Consider the following 25,297-nt stretch of genomic DNA (forward strand, 5'->3'; position numbering starts at 1 on the left):
TTTTCAACTGTTAAAGGGAAACTTTGTAAACCATTACAAGATTATTTTTCTCAGGGCAAATTTGTATTTTTCTGCTAAATGTGTGCAGCTATGTGAATTTTGAATCAGAATTTTGTATTTTGTCACAGTTTTACAGGAAAGAATCAAATGCAACAGCATTTTAAAGACTTTATTTACATCAAAAGGCAGATACAGTTCACTATGGGACAATGAAAATTTACAGAATTAACTAGCTGTACATTATGAAATACACAGATATGAAAAATATACCCTTTTTATTTTGCCATGTTGTCAATACCACAGTAGTTTAAACAGGAGAGGATAGGTGCATGCATGTTTCCATCACACTGATACCATATGCTATCAGTTACAAATGACAGAAAAGATACATACAACTTGGTGTCACCAGATAAGCACAGTATGAACTGGACTCCATTTTGTCCTACAGACTGCTTCAAACAGCTTAAAAAAAAAAGACCAAAGGTCAAAGAGATGGAGCACTCAAGCATATCGGTAAACTTCTTTTCACCTCATTTAAATAAAACTGAGTGTTCTTAATCTTGTGGACTTCTAGGTTGACCACAAGGCTACCATGAGTCTTCTCACAGAGATAGTGGATGAACCAGAGTCAAGTCAGAGCACTTTGCCTTATTTGCTAACAGAACAATGATGGTTTCAGCATAGCTGATACCCTCCATAGACATGATTTTTTTAGTCCATACAGTGTGGAAGGAAGCAGCAGTAACAATGCTCAAGCAGTACTTGTTTTAGCAATGCAAATTAAGAAATCATACACCATACACACCAAAGGAACTTGCTAAAACAGGCTCATTATGGACCAAACTGGGTGTTTTCCTTTATACATTAGATTACTTAATTTTCAGAAATGTAGATGACCCTATTCTTTGACAGCTTTAATTACATTGCTAGTCTTGAGCAACTAACAATTGGAAACGATTGTCAGGGAAACCAGTCCTAAACTGAAAGATGTCTGTGGTTTGTAACCAAATCCCACTGAACAAAGAATGGATTTTAAAAAAAGCTGTTTAGAGAATTGTAATTGAAGAAGTTTAAGCATCATTGTCCAGAATGCCAGTGCCACTGCAACTTCTCCCACGTTGAATTTAGCAGTGGTTTTGGAATTACAATGTAATGATTAAGTGACCAAGTCAGGCTCACTGTTTTACCAATAGCTTGCTCTAAATTTCAGCTCTCATCTCTACAGTTGTGAGTCTATGGAAACATCCTGTTGTACCATTTTTCTTTTCTGTTCCACAGAAAAAAAGGGGGAAAACAGCCTCTCTGAGTATATACTACAGTGCTCATATCAGGTTATTACAGTATTGAGGTAAAAATACAGCATTACAATGTCCAACAACACGTGGTAAGTGTGTCTGAATGCTGGAAGTCCAATGTCCTCAAGTATATTTCTGCCAAGATCCAGCTGACAGTTTATTTTCCAAGATTTCTGAAACCGTAAGATGATGCCAAAGATACAGAGCGTGGATGGAAGCTAGCACTACCTTGACTCAACCAAAATAGTTGGATTTTTATCACTATCATTCATACACACTCACGTACAAATGTGCGCACAGACACACATAAAGTGCAATGGGTCTTTGTGGCAGAATCAACACTACGGCCACAGACTGACCAAGTCACTCCCAGTGAATGAAGACATCAAGATGGGATGCTTCAAGATAAGCTCCTGGCCTTCAGTTTTTCTCCGTCTACACACTTAAAAAAAAAAAAAACACATCCACAGTTTCAGCTTTAAAACCTTCTATAAAAGAAATAAAAATATCATTATGATATGTAGCTTGGTCCCAGAAATAAAGCAATACCAAAACAATTTAAAATACTCAATGTGTGTTCCTGGAATGCTCTACATTTCAATCTCTAAAGAGTCATTTCAAAATCCCTTTTTACCTCTGCATGGCTGACATTGCAGCATTCAGAAGCAGATCTACAAAAATAATAGATTTAAGAATACTCTGTTGGTAAGCCATGTTCAGAAAATGCCAGGAGGAGCAAAAGCAAAAAGAAACTCCCCCAGTGGTGAGCAGGTAAACAGCATGTCTGCAAGACCCAATGTCCCAGTAAAATGGTTTCTACCAGAGAGGTAGGATGCAAAATATATCATCTTCATCAGATTTTTTAAAAATGCAGGACTTGCACCTAGACGTTCATGAATAATACCAAGCTGTCTCCAAGCACAACTAAAGAACATGTCGTTTAAATAAACATTTGGAATTGTTCCCATTCCTGAATGTTTTCTTCTTTCCATGTATATATACTGTCGTTAGTTTTGGATACAAATTGAGCCTAGCTAATCCATTTACTACATAATACAGGAGTACAGATACTGCAGAGAAGGCACATTTCTGGAAAACAAGCCAGAGTATTTAAAGCTGACCAAATTTGCTCTCATTACCAAAGTTCCAAGTTACCAAGTTCTAAATTCCAGTTTTCTGGCTTGCCACTACCTAACTGCTTCTTCAGGTTCAGTGAAGGACTGAAGGCACAGAGATATAAAGGGATTGAGAAATATTCATTCTGCAGTTCTTAAATTACTTATTTCACTTGAAACATTAGCTAACAATAGGATGAATCAAACACGTATAGTGAAAAAAAACAATAATTCATCACATACCATTCTTGGAGATGAGGGCTGTTGATATTTATCTATATATTTATATATTTTGACAATGAGAGATTTTTGATGGAGACTAACAGTAAATGTTATTTTACAGAGCCCTTTGCTAAACAAGCTGTTTTGTTTTTATCCTGATTTTATAACAGTGAAAAGTTATTGACAATGCAAAATGATTCACAGTCATTCAACAATATTTTTAAAAAGCATATTATGTAACTTCAAGATAAACTGCAATTACACTGGGACTTTTAAAATAAAATATTTGATGTGTATGTTCATAAACACAAGCATTCAATCCCACCTAATTCTCTTTAACTAGTTCTTACTGTGAAGTTTCTTGTTCTATTCAACAACTCCCAGGAATACAAATCTTGAATTATCTTAAATACCCAAGCTTTCATAGGGAAAGAACGTTCTTCAGTCTCATTCTCCTTTGCTGTTATTAAGCATACCTTAATGTGCATATGACACAAACATTATATGTTTCTGTGTATGTAATATATAGACACAGTGTATTGTAAAATTGTTTTAATTGGGTTATAGTAACTTGTATGGAATTTTGATTTCTCTATCAAACACAAGGTAAAACATATGTTTATAATATTATGATACTGTGATGCCACGTAAGCACTCATATTAGGATCGTGGCAATAGTTTGAACGGAAAACCAATTTACAACTAGAAATATTTTCCACTTAATTTAAAGGATTAAATACCAAACAAATATTGCATTTGTGTAATGATAATGATTCAGTAACTAAACAGGCAGGGGAAGCCAAAGAAAATTAGGATTCAAAAGCAAGACCAACATTTAAAGTTAATGGGTTTGTGAGGCAGAGACACAAGCAGCATGAATTGTTGGTATAAACATATGAGCTGGGTAATATGGGACTAATAGTATTTGTTGAGATTGCAATGCCACTTGGTATACCTTCTATCTCAGTGAGAAGTAACAGTTTGGTCAAAATAGTTATGGACCGTTTTCAGATTCTGTTGTAGGAAACCGTGAAGAATGTGGACTGGATTGTCTGCTATTTCTTTGGAGAAGAGTTTGTAAAATTAATATATTGCAGAGAATCTGCAGCCAACTGTGGAAAGAATGATTTGACATTTGTGGATGTCTGAGGTTTCGGGGACATAAGATGTATTAGAATTGAAGGCATGTTAACCAATGCAGCAAATTTTACAAACGCCATTCAATTCCATTCATCCACCCGATTTCCAACCTCTTTATCCAGTTCAGGGTTGCAGGGGAGCTGGATGCTAACTCAGCAAGCAACGGGCACATGGCAGGGTTCACCCTGGACAGGACACAACAGTCCATCACAGGGGGCACCATTCAATTCCAGGTCTGGAAATCACATAATTGGTACAGGGCAGGCAGGCCCAATACACTGAAATACAATTACAGAATATAAGGAATGCAAGACCTAATAAAAAACGTTATCACTATAAAACCCAAGCTTTTGCACAATATTTCACATGCTTGTACTGATGACACACATAAATTAAGCACTGAGTCTCAATAGAAAGCGATCGACTGTATTCTGAATAAAGACCATTTCTAATCTTTTGCAATAATAATATACTTAAACAATCAGTGTTGAAGTTGCTGTAGGGGCATTGCAATACAATCAATTTAGAAGAAAAAAAAGTTATCTTCCCCAGCAGGTTCAAACTTACTGAACATCTCATGATTGTGTATTATGTGTGTATGTCTACTTTTATTTCTGTCACAGTGACCCAGCATTTCAATACGCACACACATACTCACCGACAAACACAAATATGTTCTCTTTAAAAAAAAAACGTACTCCTCCACAAAGACCAGCTAACTATTAATGTCAGTCACCAAAGGGATTCTATTAGTATCGATGTTCATATCATGGACATTATTGTAATTCATCCGTTCACTCACATCTAATGGCCTGTTGTAATTGATTGGATTAAGTTACACATGGGTTTATGCCAAAGTAATCCTTGCCTTTTTCTCTGTTGAAAGCATTTCAAGCAATGGGCTTTGAACTGGGGAAGAACCAGTAAAGGTCTAGGACACACAGTTAATAGGGCAAAACTGCACAGGAGAGGGTGTGCCCTTACAATCTGGGCAGATTCAGGATATTTGCTGTACATGTAAGAATCCCACTACATAGGGGTGCCGTCCTGTTCCCTTAATCTTTATATTCCTCCCTGGGTAAGTGCTAGCAATGTACTTAGAGCTGTGAAGAGGCCTCTGTGGCTCCCCTGGATAGTCTCACCAGATCTCCTCCAGCCTCAGTTCATGTCATCATAGATACTTGGAGTGGGAGGAGCTGGCAGCTTAGGTTTCTTCTTGCGATTGGAGGAGCCCAGGCCCGACTGAGAGCCCCCGCTTCCCCCACTGCCCAGGCCCAGAGACGGCTTCTTCTTCTTGGGTTTCTTGGATTCAGAGTTGTTGGTACCTGAGAAGGAGAATGAGGGGGTTGAGCCTGAGCGGCGGTGTTTAGCAGTCAAAGACCTTAGCTGCTCAGTTGCTATGTGCTTCCACTACTGCTGTTTAAAAATGTGCAAATTATCATGGCACTTATTGACAAAGACAGTTATTGGTATTTTACATGGAATTTGACATTGTGCGGGATTCAGTGAAACTAGAGTAAACAGTACTTTTTTTTAAATTTCCTTCTGAATGTTGCATTACCAGCACATTACCTAAAGACTGAGTTTTTGCCAAGAAGAGAGCTGCACCTTCCCTGACAACAGTTTAACTAGTTTAACAGTCCAATCACAACAACTTCAATGTTAACAGGGAAGTCAAGCTTCCAACCAGGAAAACAAACCAACTAAATAACCCAACTGAAGATGCCCGCAAAATGGCTGCCTTCTCATTCTGAACTCACTTGCTTTTGAAGATGCCGAATCTGAAGGGGAAATGTCAGAAGAGGCATCCCACTGCAGCCTGCTCATCAGGGCCTGGGTCTCTGTGGGGTCGTATGCGTCATTTTCAACAATCATGTCCGAATCCGGCAAAGTAGACCTGCAACCAGAAAAAAATAACTAAACTTGGGCACCCAGAAAAAACTCATGGAAATAGCAAACTCCACAAAGAAGGCACTCCAGGAAGGAATTGAACCCAGGACTCCAGAGAGGTGAGGTAGCAACGTTAACTACTACACCTCCATGCTGCCCCTAAAATCTATTTTGATTTTTTTGCTTTTTTGCTTGCTTTTTATAACATTATAATATTAAAAAATAAATGTAGATTGTTTACCCTTTGTATCCTTCTTGATTTGGAAATTATTCCAGAAAATTGTCATTGCCCGCTGTCTTGTGAAGAACTGTGTTCTAACACTGCATAAAACCCAAATCCTTCCTCTCTTCGTTTCCCGATATTCAGTTTTCTGAAATGCTCTAGGAGAAGGAACCCGGGCCAGCTCATGCTCCAGAAAATGCCCTGCCTCTGGCCAAGCCACTGCGGGTCTGGAAGTCAGCAGGACCATACCTGTCCTCAAACTGCACCAAGGCCTTTTCTCTTTAGGGGCGTTCAAAGCAGAAGGAAGCAGAAGTGGTCACATGCCTCTCCCGGAGGTCAAACATGTCTGTAACAATAGCTATAGTGAAGCACATGATTACAAATCACGACATCGGGCAGACTCACGCTGAAGGCCCCAGCAGGTAGACACGGACTGTTCGCCTCTGTTCATCTGTGTGCTGGGGACATCGCAGTGACCTGGCAGGACACACAATGTGGGGTTAAACCTCTAGGACACGCTCCCAGATCAGAATGACAAAGTTCAGGTAGGAACCGTGTCACCACCAAATTAAAGCCAGACTGTGTCATTAGGGTTTTTCACAGAGCTCAAGCACAACTGACCCCCAGTTGGCAGGCAGTGGCCTTTATTTAGATCGTGAGCAACAAACGACCGTAGCTGGGGTTTCAAAATCGACAATCCATTCCAGTGCACATCAGTTATTTCTAGATCGCTAGTGCTTGATGAGTATGCTACAAAAGAGCAAATTATAAGTGCCCACATGCCAGACAATTAAATGGCCCATTCCTGTGTACAGTGACTTACAGACAATCTTTCAAATGCTTGTATTTGTGCAGTTTTCACATATACGTATCATTAAATACATGAGACTTATTTATAAATCAAACTGCTGCAGGAATGGCTACCTGAAGTATTTTTTTTCCCAAGTTCTGGAAAAAAAAATGTTCCTGTATCCACTTCTTGTTTTTTTATGCTATTCTCTTCCCTTTTGTTTAAAAGCTTCTGAAACCTTTGGAAGATCCTTAGCTTCAATTTAGTTAAAATACATTTCTTTTCTCTTTTAAGAATAATCCATCCCTTTCAGTATAAAGCAGTTTTGGAGAATGGATGGATCGCAATTGCTAAGGATACAGTCAGCCCTGTCTTGTATAGGAGTGCATTGCCTTGTGCTTTTCAATGATTCTGTATATATGATACTGCACGTAGCTCACTGCAGGGATCAGGGTGAGATTGGGCATTCTCAGGCAGGTTGGTTGGTACCTTCAGTTTGAACATAGATTTCTAAATTACTCATAAGAATACTGGGTGCCTCTGTTCATTCCACGGACAGCAAACCTCCCATTAGTAATTTAATAGAAAAATGATACTTGTCTCATTCTCCGGATATGACAGAAAAATAAATTTTGATCTAAATAAGGAAAGTAGGACAGCTGCAGTCCTGGGTTCAATTCCTGGGGTGCTTTCAGCATGGAGTTTGTATGTTCTTCCCATGTTTGCTTGGGTTTCCTACAGGTGCTCTGCGTTCTTCCCACAGTCCAAAGACATACTGGCAGGTTAATTGCATCCTGAGAAAACTGCCCCTAGTGTGAGTGTTTGTGTGCCCTGTGAGGGACTGGTGGGTGACCTTGCCCCCTTTGCTTGCTGGGATAGGCTCTGGCGTCCCCTGTGACCCCATACTGAACAACGCGGTTAGAAAATGGGTAGATGGATCAGAAAAATATCTCTCTTATACTGTAGCATTGACGTTATAACAGTTACATGACCCCACTGCAATAGGCACTTGCAAAGCAATTTCAATATCACATGCAGTGAGACGTGGACTTCGTTTCCATTCTGAGGCTAGAAGTCCAAACCAAGCCCTAGCCCTCTTCGCAGGGATTCCTGGGAAAGGGGCAAAGCATTGGGACTGGATTTCCCAAAGAAATCCAAAGTAATAAGCTTGGAGGACCATATTTTTAAACCCCCTCCTGTATGTGTATTTCTTAAACGTTTTTCTAGCATCTCTCTCTGCTGATTTTGTGTGTAAAACCGTAGAACATTGCTATAGAGTGGCACAGCACAATGGCCATGTGTCCTTACCGTGTGCACATCTTCTTAGTATGCTCTGAAATCACCCCACACTGCTAAGGAAAAAAAAAGAGGGACAAACTATGAATAAAAGGAAAGGTTTATAATGCAAAGAAATGTATGCATCTATAAGTTTGATTTCCAAAAAGAGAAAAAAAAGTGGTCTTACTGTAGTCAGCAGTGATCGTAGTTCCTCTGGTCCCAGTGTTTCATAACTGATGCCTGAGTTATAATTATACTGTAAAGAGAGGAGAAAGGGATATAATACTGTAGGTAAACACAGTGAAGACAGACCATCAGTGTTATATATTTATATATTTGGTATGGCTTTTGCAATACTATATATGTAAAAATGCAAGTATTATCTTAAGAGGATTGTGGGTATGAATATTAATTTCCCTTGCCATTTCTCAGCTCTTGGGAGACAGAATCATCTTATGACTTCTAACTTTGCCTATGTATGTATAAATCATTACCTTATAAGGATCTGTGCTTCCGCTACTGTTAAGTTCTCCTGAAACAAAAATGTTCAATAAGCATTAGCACACAGTATAAGGATGAAGACTCGATAATTCAGGCTTTCTAGAGCTTAGTTGTTTTCTTTGGAGACTCTCAATGGTATGGTTGAGAAGGGGATACGTTTTTTGGAGGTTTGGGGGTGAAAAAGTAACAGGGCCATTAGAACACATCTAGAGGGAAGGGAACCATCAGGTCTGAAAACCATGATTATAATTGTCTCGTAAATATAAAAGACCCAACAGGACACCCAAAGTTGATAAGTTGATGTGAGTAAACAGGGAAAAACCTTGTCTGTCATCTATCTGATACAAAAAAAAGGCACAAATATAACGCTGGTTATGAACAATGTCCAGGTTCTATTATGCAGGTTCATATGGGCCTGGTGAAAAGATTTTAAATATCTGAACACCATCATTTGTCATTTTTGGTCTATTGCATCCTCAGAAAACCTAACTTGTTCAGATGTGAATGCCCTTTGCATTCATTCTGATTATTTCCTCTGTTAATGTTCCAATGTAGAAAATCTTCTAGTTTACTGCCATCTGATGACTGAATGTGCTCTATTTTCAAAGTACTTCATTCCTTGAGTAGGAGGCATTGAAACTTGAAATTGCATTTTCAGTGCAAGTCCCTTGACCTTCACATTCAAAGAGACTACAGCAGATGTGAGACTTCTGGGATGTTTTCACAGACCATTTGTCCCTTTTTTTAAAAAAAAAACGCACCCAGGATTATATCCACCAGTTTTTTTTTTACATCAGCTCATAGCAATTACTGCTGGACAGCGCAGGTGAGGAAGAAGGGTTGAAACGTTCTTCTGATCCTCCCAGAAATCAAACCATCCATTTTACCCACATCTCAGGAAGCCCTCTGGGCCCAAAAAGTCAAAGGCTTTCCCTTTGCTTGAAAGCCCTGGCAGGCAAATCTCAACCACAGCCCCTTTCCCTCCACTGCCTAGGTAACCCCAGTCAAAGACAGCTGGGCTTGAACCCACACCTACGGGGTGAGTCATTCAGATAGCCCCCTGACATACTCCATGTTGAAGGGGATCGTCAGTCAGCTTTTACCACACGTGTTGAAGGCATGATGTAAACTCATGATTGATTTTACATGATGTCACCCCTAGTTTCTGCAAGGTAGGGTAATGCAAAGCATTGGCTCATTTCTTCTCAGTTAACAGCTTCATAAAAGAATCAATAAGCACATCCTAATGGCTATGCTGGCAGTCCAGTGCTATTGTTTAGGACATGAAAGGTAAAAGAGTAAATGAGACCGCCAGCCGGAGACACTGAGTTTGAAAAGGACTTCGTCAATGTGTGTCTAGACAATAATGGGATCAATAAGCATATTGCCATGGGGATTGGTAAAATGATAAAATGTTGAATTCAAATGATGTGAGGTAATGTTACAGCTCAGTATTGGCTGTCTGCATTAAGAATACAATGTTTTTCAGGTTTAGGCACTATAAAGGAAATAAATATGTTGAATAAACATGAACAGTTCCAAACTAAAACATATATTATGTACAAAGAACTCAATTTTATATAAAAGGAATTCAATGACTAACCTCAATCACACACACAATCTAGCAGTTAATTCATTCATATTCCCAAAAGAAATTGACAAACCTATCCATAAATACTGTAGATATTATTACCTCAACAGGGAAATAGCAACCTAGTAATAAGTGTAGGTGCTGTAAACAGGATTAAGGACAAAAAATAGAATATTTTCTCTACCTCAAGGGTTGTAGGTATTTGAAAGCACCTATCAATGATAACAGCCAATAATGTTCTAAAGTTCTGGTGTGTTCCATCCATAAATAGGCTTGCAATCAAAGCTTTTTGTAGCTTTTTTAATGAGGTTTTTAATGAGTGTACTTCCTATTAAATCAATTTGCGACAAAACGGTCTTTAGTTTCATTCGCGGTCATGTTTATTATTTTTATCCTGGTGAAAGTGAATTAATTTTCTCTCTTGAAGATGGTGTAGCGGGTGTAGTACCGTAGGTGGATTAAAAAAATTGAGTGAACCAACTGGCTATTCTATTTTAAAAAAAAGAAAGAAAAAGCAAAAGCAATGACCATGATCATTCAGCTCATTTATTAGTTCAGAGTTCCAGGAGGAAAACCCTAGGATAACAGCTTTTCAGTTCATAAGATCCTGGCAAATTTAGCAGCAGTTGTAACTGGTTACATAGTCTATTCATGCACCTTCTTAAATGGAACACATAACACAGAAAAGAAAAAAAAACACAAAAAATAAATACTACACAAAGCTAAAAATGGCATGATCCTATATTTTACATTGTAGCAGCCACCTGAGTTGAGATAAAAAAAAGAAACGTTGGTTATTTCAACACATCCTAACAGGAGCAGAGCCTAAAATGGAGACAGACAAATGGCATAAAAAAGCAACAAATAGAACTCAATATTTTCATTGTTTACCACAGTGCTCCTGTTCGCTCTCAAACTAATGAAACAGAATCTATGAATAAGATTTTTTCTCCCCAAAAGATATGAAATGGAATCACATTTTCATGGAATGTTTTGCTGAGAACTGGTGGCTACCAAGTACTGCTTTGCTTCTGTCTTCATTAGAATCTATGGAAGTAATAGTCAGCAAGAAAAACAGCAAACAGATGAGCAGACCAGAGTAACAAGCACCTCATTTATGAATAAGATACATATTTACATATTTAGATGTAGGTTTCTGCTTATCAAGAAACCTTGAATTAACTTCCAATCTACAGACCAGCTGCACACATCACAAGGAATGGAAACAAATTACCAGAACCTTTTCAACACTGGTAGTTCACCTTAAAGTTTTTTGACCAGTCTTACAAATGTAATACAGTCAAGGGAGAACAAATATCTCTGTACCCCTTGCCATGAGGTAATCATCTTATGAGGACCACATAAAGTGAAACCATAGATTTGTCTCAAGCCACACTTACTAAGACTGCGTACTGCCCTAGACAGTAATGATGACAGAAGCTGACTGATTTGATTTCAAAAGGAGAATTACACCAGGTACTTGTAACAATGACTGCACTGAAAACTTCAAAAAGCCATCTAAAAAACAATATAGAAACATAACCCGTTACCATACGGTTACAGATATTACCTTGAAATGCAGCACTTAAAAGTTTGCATTTCCAAACGTTACTGGATTTGATATCCCCTCACTATTGCACATGACTTCAAGTTATTGAATGCGTCTCATTTCTATACTTAATGTACTTGCCAATGTGCGTCTTTATAAAAGGTTGAAAAATAATTAGAAAAATAAAAATAACAGTTAAACTTGACTCTTTGATTCTAGAACAGGGGAAGAATAATCATTTCTAGTCTTGTGGGCAACTAGATACCTTCCATACAGGAATCAATTAACAAAGTTAGCTCCTTTGAAGCCCATGTTCTCCTTTATCTCTTGATAAAAGAGATGCTGAAGTATTCTTCGTTGAGTTTCAAATTCTTCACAGTCTTGATAATTTAACCACGTCCCTTTACAGTATGTCCCTTACTTAAAATCCAGCAGATTTCTCTATGCCCATCAGCATAAACCTGAAATAATTTTCCAGGACCTCAAAAACATCTGCTGTGATTTGAAAAAGAAAAGAAAATCTCAGTGGTTCAAAATAAAAAAAAACAAATAAAAAAAAATGTTAACTGGGCTTCAGAAAACTACCGGCAGTTTGGACACAAAGTTCCAATTCTGTGTTAGTACTTTTTCCAGAATACTCACAAGCAAAGATATTGAACAGAATGAGGAAGAACAAAAAACAGTACTTCTAAAATATACTGATTTCTAAGGGTAGATCAGGACAACAGGAAAAATAAAAAATACTATCTTCACCTGATTATATATTCTATATACAGCTCTCTAGGATATTTCATAAGTGATCGTCCTGGATTGGCGCTATTTATGGTGGTTTTTCCTGGTGCGTTTGAAATCCTTGAAATAAGCCCGTATCCTGAAATGTGACCCTAAGCTGCTGCGCCAGTGTTTGAAATAGCCAAGGGTCACAGGGGGGTCACCTCCCTCCCGCCTCTCACTGAGAAAACTCCTCGTCTTTCAAAACGAGAGCACGGCTCTCTGGATCCGGCGGTCTTCGCTTAGGGGCCAAAACTGCTGAAACATCAAGACAATCGACATCTTGTGATCTTGCAGAAAAGGTTCACACACAGAAGAAGGTTAGTGCCAGATCTCAAAACCCAAGGGACGCAGCTGAAATACCGGTCAGGTGCTTCTAAGGCCACTCATTTCAAACAAAACTGACTTGTATTAAAACAGGGCCAGACTGTTACACAATGCAATTCAAACAAATCGAAGCTACAGACATAATACAATCTACCAGACAGCACAGGTCCTCAGACCAATGTTTTGGCAGCAGTTTCAGCAAGATGTGTTCAATTCTACATTATACTTACTTTAACCTCTCATTCTTTTAAATGTCCTTTATTGCCTTAGGCATTCTCATAATCATAAACCCAGAGTCATATTGCTGTTCTTCAGCACAAAATGCAACAAATGCGAAGACTGTTTTGGGAGTAGTGGGTTATGGCAACAACGTGGCGTTCTGCAGACATACTGGACTGAAGCAGCAGGAACTCCTGTGCTCTGTCCATTTCCAAATGGAAACTTGTACTCCAGCAAAGCACAGTATTCAAGACAACATACTTGGGTATGTGACCAATTCTTGGCTATTAATCATGCTGATTAATAGCCTGATTAAATACCTTGAGAAGAAACCCTTTACTTCACTCAGTGACTAGGAAGTGAAAGGCTGGGAAACCACTACTTAATCTACCATTAATATAATACAAGTAGATAAAGGATTGTTCTTATAGTCCTGCATTTACTCTTGAATTCCCCAGAGAACAAAGAATTATTGCAAGTACATACCCGCAACACCTTCAAAATGCGGGATTTACCAAAAGTGGGAAGCATACATGAGACAAAGTTGTTTTTCTTTGAAAAAATCTTTAAGAAAATGATTTAGTAAGGCATTAAACTTCATACACGCACTTTAATAGTGGCTACAAATAAATCTGGTTCTAAAAGTAGGGGGGGTTAGAGGCAACCTTTACATAAGAGTTTTGTTTTTCCTCTAGTTAACATTCACCTCACTGCTTGTCTCTGGATACTTCCAGGGATCTAGACATTCAGTAAGTCATGTTCCAGGTGTCGTCTTGTGTTTGTGCAAACCTTGAGTTTTGAGAGGACATGAAGCAAGCGAATTATATCCACAAGCACAGCCACTACCTACTGTATAGAGCTGCAATGGATATCAATTGTATTTACAATAGAAATATTTCATCTCTGCAGATGGAGAGCTAAAACTTACCATTTTTATGTTTTAATGATTTTGATCTTCTAGGTGAATTTGGATTCTGAAAAAAAGCAGAAAATGAACTTTGTAATTAAATTGAGCTTGAAGGAAAAAAAGTACATAGGCATACACACAGACACAATCACACACACACACTGACCAGCTCTAACCATGCACCACTCAAATACTGCTTCAGCATAAAACATAGGCCCTGTGGAGGGATGATCCTTTTCATTGTAAGAAAAAAAAAGCTTTAATGGTTGTACATTCCACACAATAGTCCAGAGAACTGCAAAGTCTTATCCCAAAACTCAGGGCAAGGTAAATTAAAACGTAATCTTGGAGATTATATTAATTATTAATTATGGGGGGTATTTCTTATTGTAATAATCATCTAATTGTAAAAAGCAAAGGTTAAATGGAAAATGGTAAGAACAGATGTTGTGCTTATATTGGAAAGCACCTCTTTCCACAAAGAATTCAAAACAGTATACATTTCCAAAGCAGGCTAACATACTGGGATCGGTGACAATGATCCTGTCGTACTGATATTGACCTATTTCCCCATTACAAAAATTGCTAGTGTTTCTATGTGCACATTCAGATAATTACACAGCAAGCCCCCTTATCTATCCATTTTCTCTTTTTCCCCCCAATTCAGGGTCATGGGGGGGCTGGTTCCTACCCTAGCAAGCAACAGGCACAAGTAAGGATACACTCTGAATTACAAGGCAGACACACACACTCACACCAGGGCCAATTTGTCCAGAAGTCAGTTAGCTTACCAGTATGTTTTAGTACTGTAGGAGGCAACTGGAGCACCCAGAGGAAACCCATGTGAACATAGGGACATACAAACTCCAGGCACTTAGCATCCCAGGTCTAGAACTGAACCAAGGGACCCAGTGCTATAAGGTAGCAGTACTAACCACTGCATCACAGGGCTGCACCAAGACCCTTCACTTGCACATATACTGTATGAGGGCACAATGATTTTAACAAACAGGCTGAATGATTTGGATTGAAACTTCTACATCAGCTCTGGCAACAAAGGCAGTATGCACTTGAATAATAATTCCTTACGCGTATATAGTGCTTTTCTGGACACTCCCTTCCACCACTAGCACCAGTGAACAGCCCCACCTGGATGATGCGATGGCAGCCATAGTTGCGCCAGTACACTCACCACACATCAGCTCTCAGTGGGGAGGAGAACAGAGTGAAGAAGCTAGTTCAGAGATGGGGATTACTAGGAGGTGATTGGTAAAGGGCAGGGGGATATTTGGCCAGGTCACTGGGATTGACATTCCTAATCCTTTCGAGAAATACCCTGCAATTTTTAATGATCACAGAAAGTCTCATCTGAAGAATGGCGAGGCAGTATCTCATCTTCACTGGATAAAGGATACCTCATGGATATTTAAGCCAGGCTTTTAATTAAATCATTCTCTGCATTTTCTAACACAATGACTGGAATTACAGTTCCTCCGTTTTCACTAAAGCCCAGAACTAAAACTAGATAAAGCACCACTCTGGGAGAGGCAGGAGAATTTTAAACAGAGTCTTTAGAAATTAGAAACTTTTCTTGTTCGACTGTGAAGCTGAAAACCATTTGCATTTGTACATTTACCCTTTTAAACAAAGGAGCAGTGCTCAAGCCCCTAAAGCCCCATCAAAGCTAATTGATGTTATTTAGTGGTTTTAAAAATCCTGTGTGATAAGCAAATGAACACTGATGTATGACCACCGTCATAACTGGTTGTGTAATTTAATTTAATTTTCCTGTTGGGATGAATATCGCAAAAGAATACAAGAGCAAGACGCATGGTGCATTATTAAAGGTGGTCAGAATCTGTGTGTTCATATACACCCATACACAACTACGCACACATACACAAACATTGCACAGTACATATCTAAATCTGTCTTAGGTAAAAGAAGCATCCCAAAAAACACAGTGTAAATGTCCAGATATCAGCCTCAACACTTCCACTGCTCATAATATATAAATCAATCTTCCCCTGGGCATCTACAACATTTGCAGGATATAAACCAATACATAACCACATTCTGATGCTTCTTAGGAAAGCTGTGTCCATTTCAAAGCTGCTCATATTAATATGGCAGGTCTACAGGCAAGTGTAAACCTGCCATATTTTTCCATGGCATTTAGATTTGAAACCCTACTATCTCAACAATTGGCAATGGGGGAATTTATTCATCTGCCTGAAAAAAAAATGAATTTGAAACAGTAAAATGTCCCCATTTTGCCTTCATGAAGGTTAACTATTAACATTAGTTTTTTTTAAGTCATTGCCTAAAAAAATAAACTTACCAAAAATACAGGTTGTTTCAAAGAATGTAAAAATACCTTATCTGACTTTCTCTTCTTAGCTACAAAAGAAAGCAAAACAAAACTTCAGATATAATCAAAGTTAAAAGCATTCACCTTAGAATGAGAGATGAACAATTTATTACGCTTGTCAATTTCTTGCTTTAATAAACCACAAGGCATACACGGCACATTGACCGTGTTAAATCTGCTTTCCGATCTGCTAGTGGCCAAAGGAATTTTAGGGAATGTAAATCCGGAAAGGTAGAGGAGTGCTATAATTATTACTTTGCTTTAGCCTTTACTTTCTCCAACTGTCTGTAACTGATCTGCTAGAGATCAGGCACAATTAAATGGCCATCTGTGTTTCAAGCTGTTCCTCCTCAAAGCTTCAGTGATGAGTGCAAGACAGAAAGATGTCGGTGTGTTAAGGCATAATAATAAAATATGACAGGTGCCCACGTTAGGCCCAGAATCATAAAAGATGCTGATTTTGGACTGGGTGAATATTATACTTCAGAGCCTCCTATAACAGGCCAGGTGAAGGCACCAATGTCGGACATCAGGCATTTTATATTTATCAGTATTTATAATTGAGAAAATAGCACATCATCTTCATACTAAAGAGGAAAGGAAGAAGTTAGTTTTTTATATATATAAGGAGAGGCATTAAACAAAATAATATATTTTGTGTTGCAATGCCTCTCGTTAAGCTTTATGACAAATTAATCCTTCCAAGTACTTATCACTGCTTGGTTACAGCTGTAAATAATACTGAACACATATACAGGTAGAGGACAAAAAATGGAAACACCAATGTGAAGTCACTCAATAGGGTGTTAACAGTATGGCTTGTATGCACTGTGGCAGATCTACCAGCATCAGGAGCTCTGCAGGAGGGATGCGGCACCATTCTTCCACGAGAAAGTGGCATCAACTCCTGCCTGATTGCTAGATTGCGGATTGTCTCAGACTCTACTCCAGGATATCCCATAGATGTTCAGTTGGGTTTAGATCTGGTGACTGACAAAGCTAAAACATTTGGATAACCTCAGTTACCAACCAGTGGGGGACCATGTGAGCTCTGTGGACAGGGGCACAGGCATTCTGGAAAGCACCCTTCCTGGCTTTTTAAGGGAATGAGTGCGCTGAAAGCATGCCAGGAAAATGCAGGCCACAATATTACAGATCCACTTGAACGCTTCATTGCAGTGCACTCAGCACTGTGGAGTTCTTTAGGTCAGTGACACAGGTGCACTCATCTATTTGTCAAGAGCAGTGTGTAGGATGATTCATCTGAACACACCACAATTTTTCCCTGTTCAGTAGTCCATTGCCTGTGCTCTTTGCACCACCAGACTCAAACATGCACTGCCAGCTCATCAGGAAAACCTGATAACGGTATCCTGCTCTGTGGAGATCCTGGCAGGCCATTTTTAATTAAACTGGCTGCTGATATGCCAGGCTTAAATTAGCAGTCAAGTGATTTGCTGTTCCTTGTCTATTTTGCCTTACACTTTGAATCAGTTTATAAATATCATGATCCTGGAGCAGGGATTTTCTCCTACTGCTGCCCTTTGCCAATGATGTTATTTCCTCAGAGCTCCATGTTGACATCACCTTAGACACCGCTGCTCATGAAAAAATCCAAAAGTTGAGCTGTCATAATCACTGAAGCTTCTGTCAAACGTACCCCCAAAATCACCCCTCTTTGAAAGTCACTGAGGTCTCCTCTGGCACTCATGCTGGCCATTATTACAGGCAGCAGTTTCAGGCCTCTCCAGCAGTTTTACACATGATCCAAAGTATACAGGGATGTTATTTGATTAATTAACAGTGTGGAAGCCCTTGCTTTCAGTGTACTTAGTGTTCCTCACTCTACTTTTTTGTCCACTACCTGCAGCGACTAAATGGAGTAATTTAGCTAAGGCTTGTCATCTTTAAGCAGGTGCAGAGACAGTGTACTGCTCCTTGAGTAGACTATTAAATTGATCTATTTCTAAGGGAATAATCCTGCAATTGTCTATGACAGTGCTGTGAAAATGCCCTACTGGAACCATTAAAATCCTGGTTCAATCACAATGGCCTGTAGTTTATTTTTAATGTACATAAAGTACAGTGCTGCATTAATACTCAGGCGATCTTATGTTGGTACTTTTCAAGAATAATTTTTCATAGCAGCACAAGAGTCAGTACAGATGAGTTACATAAAACTCTACTGTTGCAACAAACACTCATACTAACTCTTGTCCAAAGCCCTGGGTCACACATGAAATTGTGAGCCAATTCTGTACTAATGCACACTGATAAAATCAACAGGGGCTGACAATATATTTTGCATAATCTGCAGAGGGGTTTTTGATCAGTGCTAAGCTGCAGCAAAACAAATCCCTTCGCCCCCAGGTGCTGAATTCTCCACGCCGTGCGTGAAGAGCCAAGCATCTGTACGTTTACCTGGAATAACAGCACTTAGCTGCAAGCTCCTCTTACCTTTCTTTTCTGACCCATACGACCAGTCATTATCATTGATGTCATCGTTGTCTTCTTGGTCACTCTCCGATTTGTTCATATTGTTACTACTGGCTATTCTGTTTTAAAAAAAAAGAGCAGTAAAAACTCCTGTAAGATAAGAACGCTCCATCTCAGTCCACACGGAAAACCTGAAAATTTATACAGAACTGCCCAGTGGTGGAGCTCTTGACTCACCATGTATTAATGATCCTTAATTCTGCAAAGGCACCTGTGTACTAATCTATCATCAATACAGGCTGTGCCCACCACCCTGACCTCACATTAAACACCTGCAGGCTCACACTGCCCAGGTAACCCCATGTCTCCAGGGATGCACATGTATTTCATTCTCACAAGGTTACTGTGGGGAGAAGCGTCAGAAGGCTGGGTTTGGAAATGACCATTCTAAGCCCAACAAGGGGCAAATCTGAACTCTCTTTAGCAGGGACTAAGGGGAAAAGCGCTACAGTCTAACCAAACACTAGAGATGGCAGACACCGCCGTATCTTGACACCCCACCAGTCAGCCAAACATTGGATCTAAGCTTAAGCCCAGAGCTGGAAAGGCGACCGGCACTGGACGGGACAGCTGGGGACGCCCAGACAGGACGGGCGGGAGGCCTGCTGACCTGCGGTTGGCAATGCGACTGCTGTTCCGTCCCATGCCCAGGCACTTCTCCAGGTGGGGGGCAAAGCGGGACGCCGCGATGCTGCGGTTGCAGTTGGGACACACGCACTCCTTGTTCTTCCACTGGTTATACACCTGCCCAAAAATATCCACCCCGGGCTGGTCGATGATTTCTGGAAGAGAAAAAAAATAAATAACGGTTAGCATTAACACACTGGCTGATTATACTGGCATTAATATGCAGGCCAATGTACTGGCCAGATCCCCACTGAACATGTGAACAACAAAGACTGTGGACATATCCCAGTAAAACTCAAATTCCTGCTCAAATACCAGACAACGTTGTTTTTTTTTTTAATCTCAGGTCACCACAACTTTCTTGAACCCGATTATCATGAAATTTCCCTGTGCAACATTATCTAAAGAGTACAAGGAAAAAGATGCTGACAGACGATGCAGGGCTTCCATGACTGAGAAAAACGAGAGTAGGGCACTTGCTGGTGGATCAAGGGCTGATTACGGATGTATTTTCCATAAGGGCATGTTAAAAGGACTCCTTTTCGAGCGACCCATCGTTTAGTTCGATGCTCAGCCTGGTTCGGTTTGAACCACAAGCTTTTCCATGGCTGGTTGAGGTTTCACACCAGTGTTGAAGCCAGATCCAACACTTAAAGTGAACTAGGTCCTAAATGACTATAATTCCCCATTTAAAACAACACTCCCACTTGCTCACTTTATTATCGCACACCTCTCCGTGTCCCGCAGGTCTGTTCCACACACAAGGTGCTGCACTCAGTTCAGGCCCTGGAGTTCCAGCAAGAACTGGAGCTTTGGGCTGTCCCACCATGCAAAGGAGAACCTGAGTTGATCTCAGTTCAGAACACATCATTACCAAAGTCCTTCATGCTCTCTGGGTCTTCGTCCAGGAAGAAGTAGCCACACTTGACAGCGCGGTGGACTTCGAAGCACAGGCCCAGGCAGGCGTCATCGATGAGGTCAGTGTAGATGTCATGAGCTAAGGCCTGGGGCGCAGAGGAGGGAGTGGAAGAAAGTCTCATGTTATGGTCTGCTAAGGGTCCTGCCCATTCAGGTCACAGGGTCTTCTGCTGTCGTGCCCCCAGACTCCATAAAGAGAAATCAGAAGGTCCAACAAAAGACTTTTCACCCAGTTTGGGTGCTTTTAAGTCTAACCTAAAAAAATAGTTCCAGAGAGTTTTTGGAATTGTTTAATTGTGTGTATCTACTGTGTTTTCCTTGACTTGGAATTCTTTTCAATTTAATTTGGTTGAATGTACTTTTCATGCAGTGCAAAGTGCTTGGTGATTTATCTTTCAAGTCACGACAGAAAATCAAATGTTTTTAATTATTATTACACCAACACCGCTTTTCTACATTGGTCCTACTACAGCATTTTGACTTCTAACCATCCCACACCACTACTAAAAGAGTTACAACTAAGAACAGCCAGTCTTGTAAAAACTTTCAGCTGGTAAAAAGTATGTCAAATCAAGCAAAAGGAAATGTCTCTTTCCCACGGAACAAAATTCTCACCTCCAGCTTGCTGTTGTCCAGGCCTGATAAAGACATTTCCTCCATTTTCATTTGCAAAGATTTAAAGGGGGAGGGAGTGCTGTCTACATAGTACAAATGGTGGACAAATTAGGCTGTGAATGAGAAAAACAAGCAATTGGCTACTAAATCAAGGAAATAAAAGCACAAAAGCATACATGTCAGAAAAAACAGATAACTTACAAGACTAGAGAAGGTTACATAGAATCACAAGTGGAATATCTGCTATATTGGGTGTCTTCCACCAAAAATCAGTGATACACAAACAGCAGTCAGATTGAAATACTGCATGTACTAGAATATAAACACTCACAAATCCTGAAATAGTTCCTAGAATAACAACCATTACATTATAGTTAAAATATTTCAAAGTAATCAGCTATTATACCACTAACATCTTCACATTTTTTAGGTTGATGGATGGGCGTTCCACCAGCTCAAAATGTCAGATTATATGCAGTTCCAGTTCTTCTTTTTATTGTTCCTTGTTTCTCAATCCCGTAGAAAAAGGGAAACTTTTGCGTACATGTACAGTAAATAGAGTTTATTGAAACTGTTTTGTCAACTTCCTCTTTCATTTTGGTGGCATCAAAATGATGTTTTCTTTTTCTTACTGCTCTTTCTCAAGATGCAATTGCTTTCCAAAACTGACATCTATAGGGATCCTGTTCTGTAATATGTTGCTCTGGCCTGTAATAAGTCAGAGCAGGGGTATACTTCCACTACACAGCTCATAAAAGTACAAAACCACACAAAATATTACAACACAACGCCTAAAAAAAGCACTGGTCCTCTCAATTTGAGATACGCCATATATTCCATAAGATTTTAAATTAGTGCAGCCCAGTTCAAACTCACTGTTTAAGCAGGACAGCGAATGAGACAGAACTGCACATTTCACACGCTTTCTCAGCCTTCAACGGGACTGAGATCTGTGGATTGTTCTGGCTAAACAAAGTGAATTAAGTCTGCATCTGGCTTCTGAAGCCAACCATATATTGCATACCTCTTGTGAGTCTATTCATTTGACTGAAGGTTCTTAATAACTTGGACAGCAAGTAAAAATGACCCCAAAGCAGGCACAACAGGACTTACTCCCAATGGACCCACAGTACTTACAAACACGCAGAGCTGTGCCAGGCTGGTGTGCACACTTATTCAAGACGTGCCTTCAGTGGGGAATGATGGCCTTCCTTCTCAAAGACTCTTTCTGCTGAACGGGAAAAAAGAATTCCATAGCTTTATGCTTCTTAATAATGCTGTGCTCTTCCAAATTGCATCATTAATGGTATAAGTCAAAACGGATGACAATGAAAATGTATTTCTAATGGCATCTTCTCCTTCATATGTATGCATAACTATACAATGGAATTCATACAACTGATAACCTACAGATCTGATCTAATCTTTCTTAGTTTTTATTTTTGAAGTGGGTAATCCACTGTGTATATAATATGTATAATTATATACATAATATGTATTTTCGTGCCACAATTACAATGAATAAAATACCCACTCCAGCTACATTTCAATTTTACTTGAAATTGGCCCAAATGGATTGCAAATAAGAGGTTATTTCCAAGTTTTGACAAATCCCAGGACAAGCTGCTCTAAAATGTCTGACACTTTGCGTTAAGATAGAAATATTTATTTTTCTGGGACCAGACTTGAAAACACAACCTCTTTAGTTTGGTTTCCAAAATACTCTAACTGTAAGCATATTATAGTTAGGAGAATGTTATTTCTTGAGGTCATTTAATTTTGTCACCAGAAGAGTGTTTATAGAGTTCGGTTCATACAATGAACTGCAAGATCGAAATACAGCAAAATGAAACCTGATTGAAACAAGTGAGATAAATAGTCTCAATCTGGGAAAACTTGACTGTGAACAAAACAAGGGATTCCGTTTGTCTGCAAACAAGAAGTCAGTTACATGATAACAGTTTCACACAAAATATATATATTCTAGTATGACAGCAAAAGAGTTACACAACTATATACAGGGGAACTAAATGGATGCCAGAAAAGATTAAGAACACTTTTAGAAATATGGCCAAACAGGAAAATACAGACGTAGCTTCACAAAACATAAAACGAGTGTTTCTTTTATTCTTCCAGGAGGCTGAAAGAAAAACATTTACAGGACACTGCAGACAGTACAGGGTGTAGGTGGGGGGAAAGGGACCCGATGCAATGGATTTCAAAAGGAAAGGCTTCTTTCTTCTTAGCTTGTGTATTTAACTAACATGAGGTCTAAATGAACAGATTTCACTTGACAAGTATGAACAGAGGCCAAATGAGACCCATATAAATTAAAGACAACCAAGAAAACGATCGCCACTCTACTTCAATGTACAGTTTAATAACAAAAGACCCTACTGTGATTATGCTCTTAAAAGAGCAAAGGGCATAAATCTTTAAAGAATGCTACAGTGACGTCTCTAAATTAATGAAAAGATAGGCTGCAGTAATTCTGAACTCAGCTGGAAAAAAAGTTCACGGGTATGTAGCTGCAGGAAAGACCTCCGCCGTACAAATCGGACCAAAACTATTCATTTGAACGGACGGCGTGATTTAGTTGGCCGTATGCGTTACAGTATTTACCAAGATATCCTTGTGTCTCATTCTCACAAAGAGGGCCAGTAGTTATTAAAACAATAAATAATTACTAGGTAATACAGTTACATTAAATACGAAGAAGAACATTTGCGAGATTAAAAAAAAAGCCCCAGCCAGAATGTTAACACAAAAGGTCTCGTTGTTTTAATCACACCAAAAAAAGCTAAATATAATCAGACATGCATGAAATCCAAAACCGTCGTCACTTAAATTATAATACGTACAAAGGACACAGTTCAAGCCTGTGTAAACACACACCTTTCAAATATTTTAAGGCACTGAAACACGGAACGCACTTTACTGCTCACTTTGTTTCCGACAATTAACAAACACGTTTTTTCTCTGAACTGAGCACATGCAAATAACGAACGGTTTTGCGGGGGCTGTAATGCATCAAACTACTCGCAGCCCATCACAGAAAACAACAACAACAACAAAAAACTTAAAACGATTAAGAAAAGCCAAGCAGGAACTGTTTTACATCTACATACCACCCTCCCATTTAAAAATATCAGCATCCATAAATCGTGCCTAAATAAGATCCGTGGTCAGAGCGGGGCTCGCTAATTAAAGGTACGTAATAAATTCGTCAAAGGCATCGTCAAGAAATCCGAAACAATTGTTACTGGAAGTGATTTTTTTTGTAACCTGCACCCTCACCCTTGAATAGCCAGGGCCGAGGCTGGAGATCAGAGCCGATTCCGGCAGCTCTCTGTCCAGAAAGGCATCTCATGTAGACAGCGGTGTCCTGTCCGCTTTCATTACTACCGTCCGAAACAAACTGCACTCCAAGCCTGTAATAAAAAAAAGACGCACAAAATTCCAGCGCACAATTATCTAAACGCTGTCAAAAATAATAAAAAAATAAAGGAATAAGCTGCCATTTTTTTCCTGCAGGCAATGTTAATCAATTACCTATAGTTGATTTTTTTTTTATATATATATACAACCCACCCCAACAAGACTTCTCTTTTTTTTTTTAACCTGCAGTAATACTGCAGACGAGCTTGTCACAAGCCGGTCATCATTCAAACTGCGATCAAAGAGACGGCTTTAAATGGGGAAGAAAAAGAAATGCAATAAGAAAAAAAAAAGCAAAAGCTCAGATCAGCCTACCTCGCTAGGGTTGAGCTCCGCGCTGCTTGATGGACAGACGATCCGACCAGCAGCTCAGCGACGCAGTCAAACCAGTCTCCAATTACCGACAGGCGGGGCGGAGATTAGGTTACATTATCCCCCCCCATACTGAAGTTTGGTTGCACGATTATAACACAACCAGTGTGTAACAGGCGAGTTGTTATGGACTTCGTTTTGTATCTTTAAAATTGCCAGCAGTTTGGGAGTGACGTCAACGGGATGGCTTCACCCGCCGTTAGGTTTGCATTTCTACATGTTGATGGCTTAGTTACCTCAATGTTTTGCATCCGGCGGATAACGTGTGCGGGAAGCCCGGCAGCTATAAAAATGAATTAAACTGTTGTCTCATCTTGGATACAAGGAAGTTAGGTGGCAGAAATGAGCCTCTGTAGAGGGCAGGAGATGTTTATAGATCTTGAGAAATCTGTTGTTCAGCACCTACCACTATCATTCAATGCCATGTACGTTGGCGCAGTATTTTGCATTTTAGAATGAATGTTGCGCCACAGAAAAATCATGGGAGACCTCCGAGGAAAATCAGATTGCTGCTGTAAGGGGTGGGAGTGGACCAGTAGGTGGCGATCTTCATACTGGAATAGAATTTAAATCCAGTGCCCCAGTATGACAACTGCGGAGGAGCGGTGGCTCTGTGGCTCAGGATCTGCGCCTGTGGCTGGA

General features: G+C 39.6%; 1 protein-coding gene across 7 annotated transcripts; it reads right to left on the bottom strand.

Annotated features, from left to right (window-relative positions):
* Window positions 1-155: 155 nt before the first annotated feature.
* Window positions 156-24,688, bottom strand: atxn7l3a (ataxin 7 like 3a). 7 transcript variants are annotated; one of them, XM_015361986.2, is made up of 16 exons: window positions 24,437-24,589; window positions 24,143-24,276; window positions 21,983-22,073; window positions 20,846-20,958; window positions 20,187-20,316; window positions 19,296-19,467; window positions 18,647-18,744; window positions 16,160-16,218; window positions 13,840-13,885; window positions 8,448-8,485; window positions 8,141-8,209; window positions 7,984-8,027; window positions 6,291-6,362; window positions 5,533-5,669; window positions 4,915-5,097; window positions 156-1,737 (listed from the first exon to the last, which is right to left on the bottom strand). In XM_015361986.2, exons 4-15 carry the CDS (start codon window positions 20,894-20,896, stop codon window positions 4,931-4,933), a joined length of 1,083 nt encoding a protein of 360 aa, XP_015217472.2. In that variant the 5' UTR covers window positions 20,897-20,958; window positions 21,983-22,073; window positions 24,143-24,276; window positions 24,437-24,589; the 3' UTR covers window positions 156-1,737; window positions 4,915-4,930. The 7 variants fall into 7 exon arrangements, with proteins under 7 accessions (XP_015217472.2, XP_015217470.2, XP_015217473.2 ...); XM_015361984.2 differs by lacking the exon at window positions 24,437-24,589 and adding an exon at window positions 24,599-24,688 and having other exon boundaries at window positions 156-5,097; XM_015361987.2 differs by having other exon boundaries at window positions 156-5,097; window positions 16,196-16,218.
* Window positions 24,689-25,297: the final 609 nt, after the last annotated feature.

Source organism: Lepisosteus oculatus, chromosome 28 (genome assembly GCF_040954835.1).
Source record: "Lepisosteus oculatus isolate fLepOcu1 chromosome 28, fLepOcu1.hap2, whole genome shotgun sequence".
Classification (NCBI taxonomy): domain Eukaryota; kingdom Metazoa; phylum Chordata; class Actinopteri; order Semionotiformes; family Lepisosteidae; genus Lepisosteus; species Lepisosteus oculatus.

Coding starts and splice junctions, on each gene's coding strand:
- atxn7l3a (XM_015361984.2), bottom strand. CDS start 20,896: ATGAAAATGGAGGAAATGTCTTTATCAGGCCTGGACAACAGCAAGCTG. Junction 8,210..8,447: donor GAAGCACAGATCCTTATAAG/GTAATGATTTAT, acceptor CTCTCTTTACAG/TATAATTATAACTCAGGCAT. Junction 5,098..5,532: donor TTCGGCATCTTCAAAAGCAA/GTGAGTTCAGAA, acceptor TCTCCTTCTCAG/GTACCAACAACTCTGAATCC.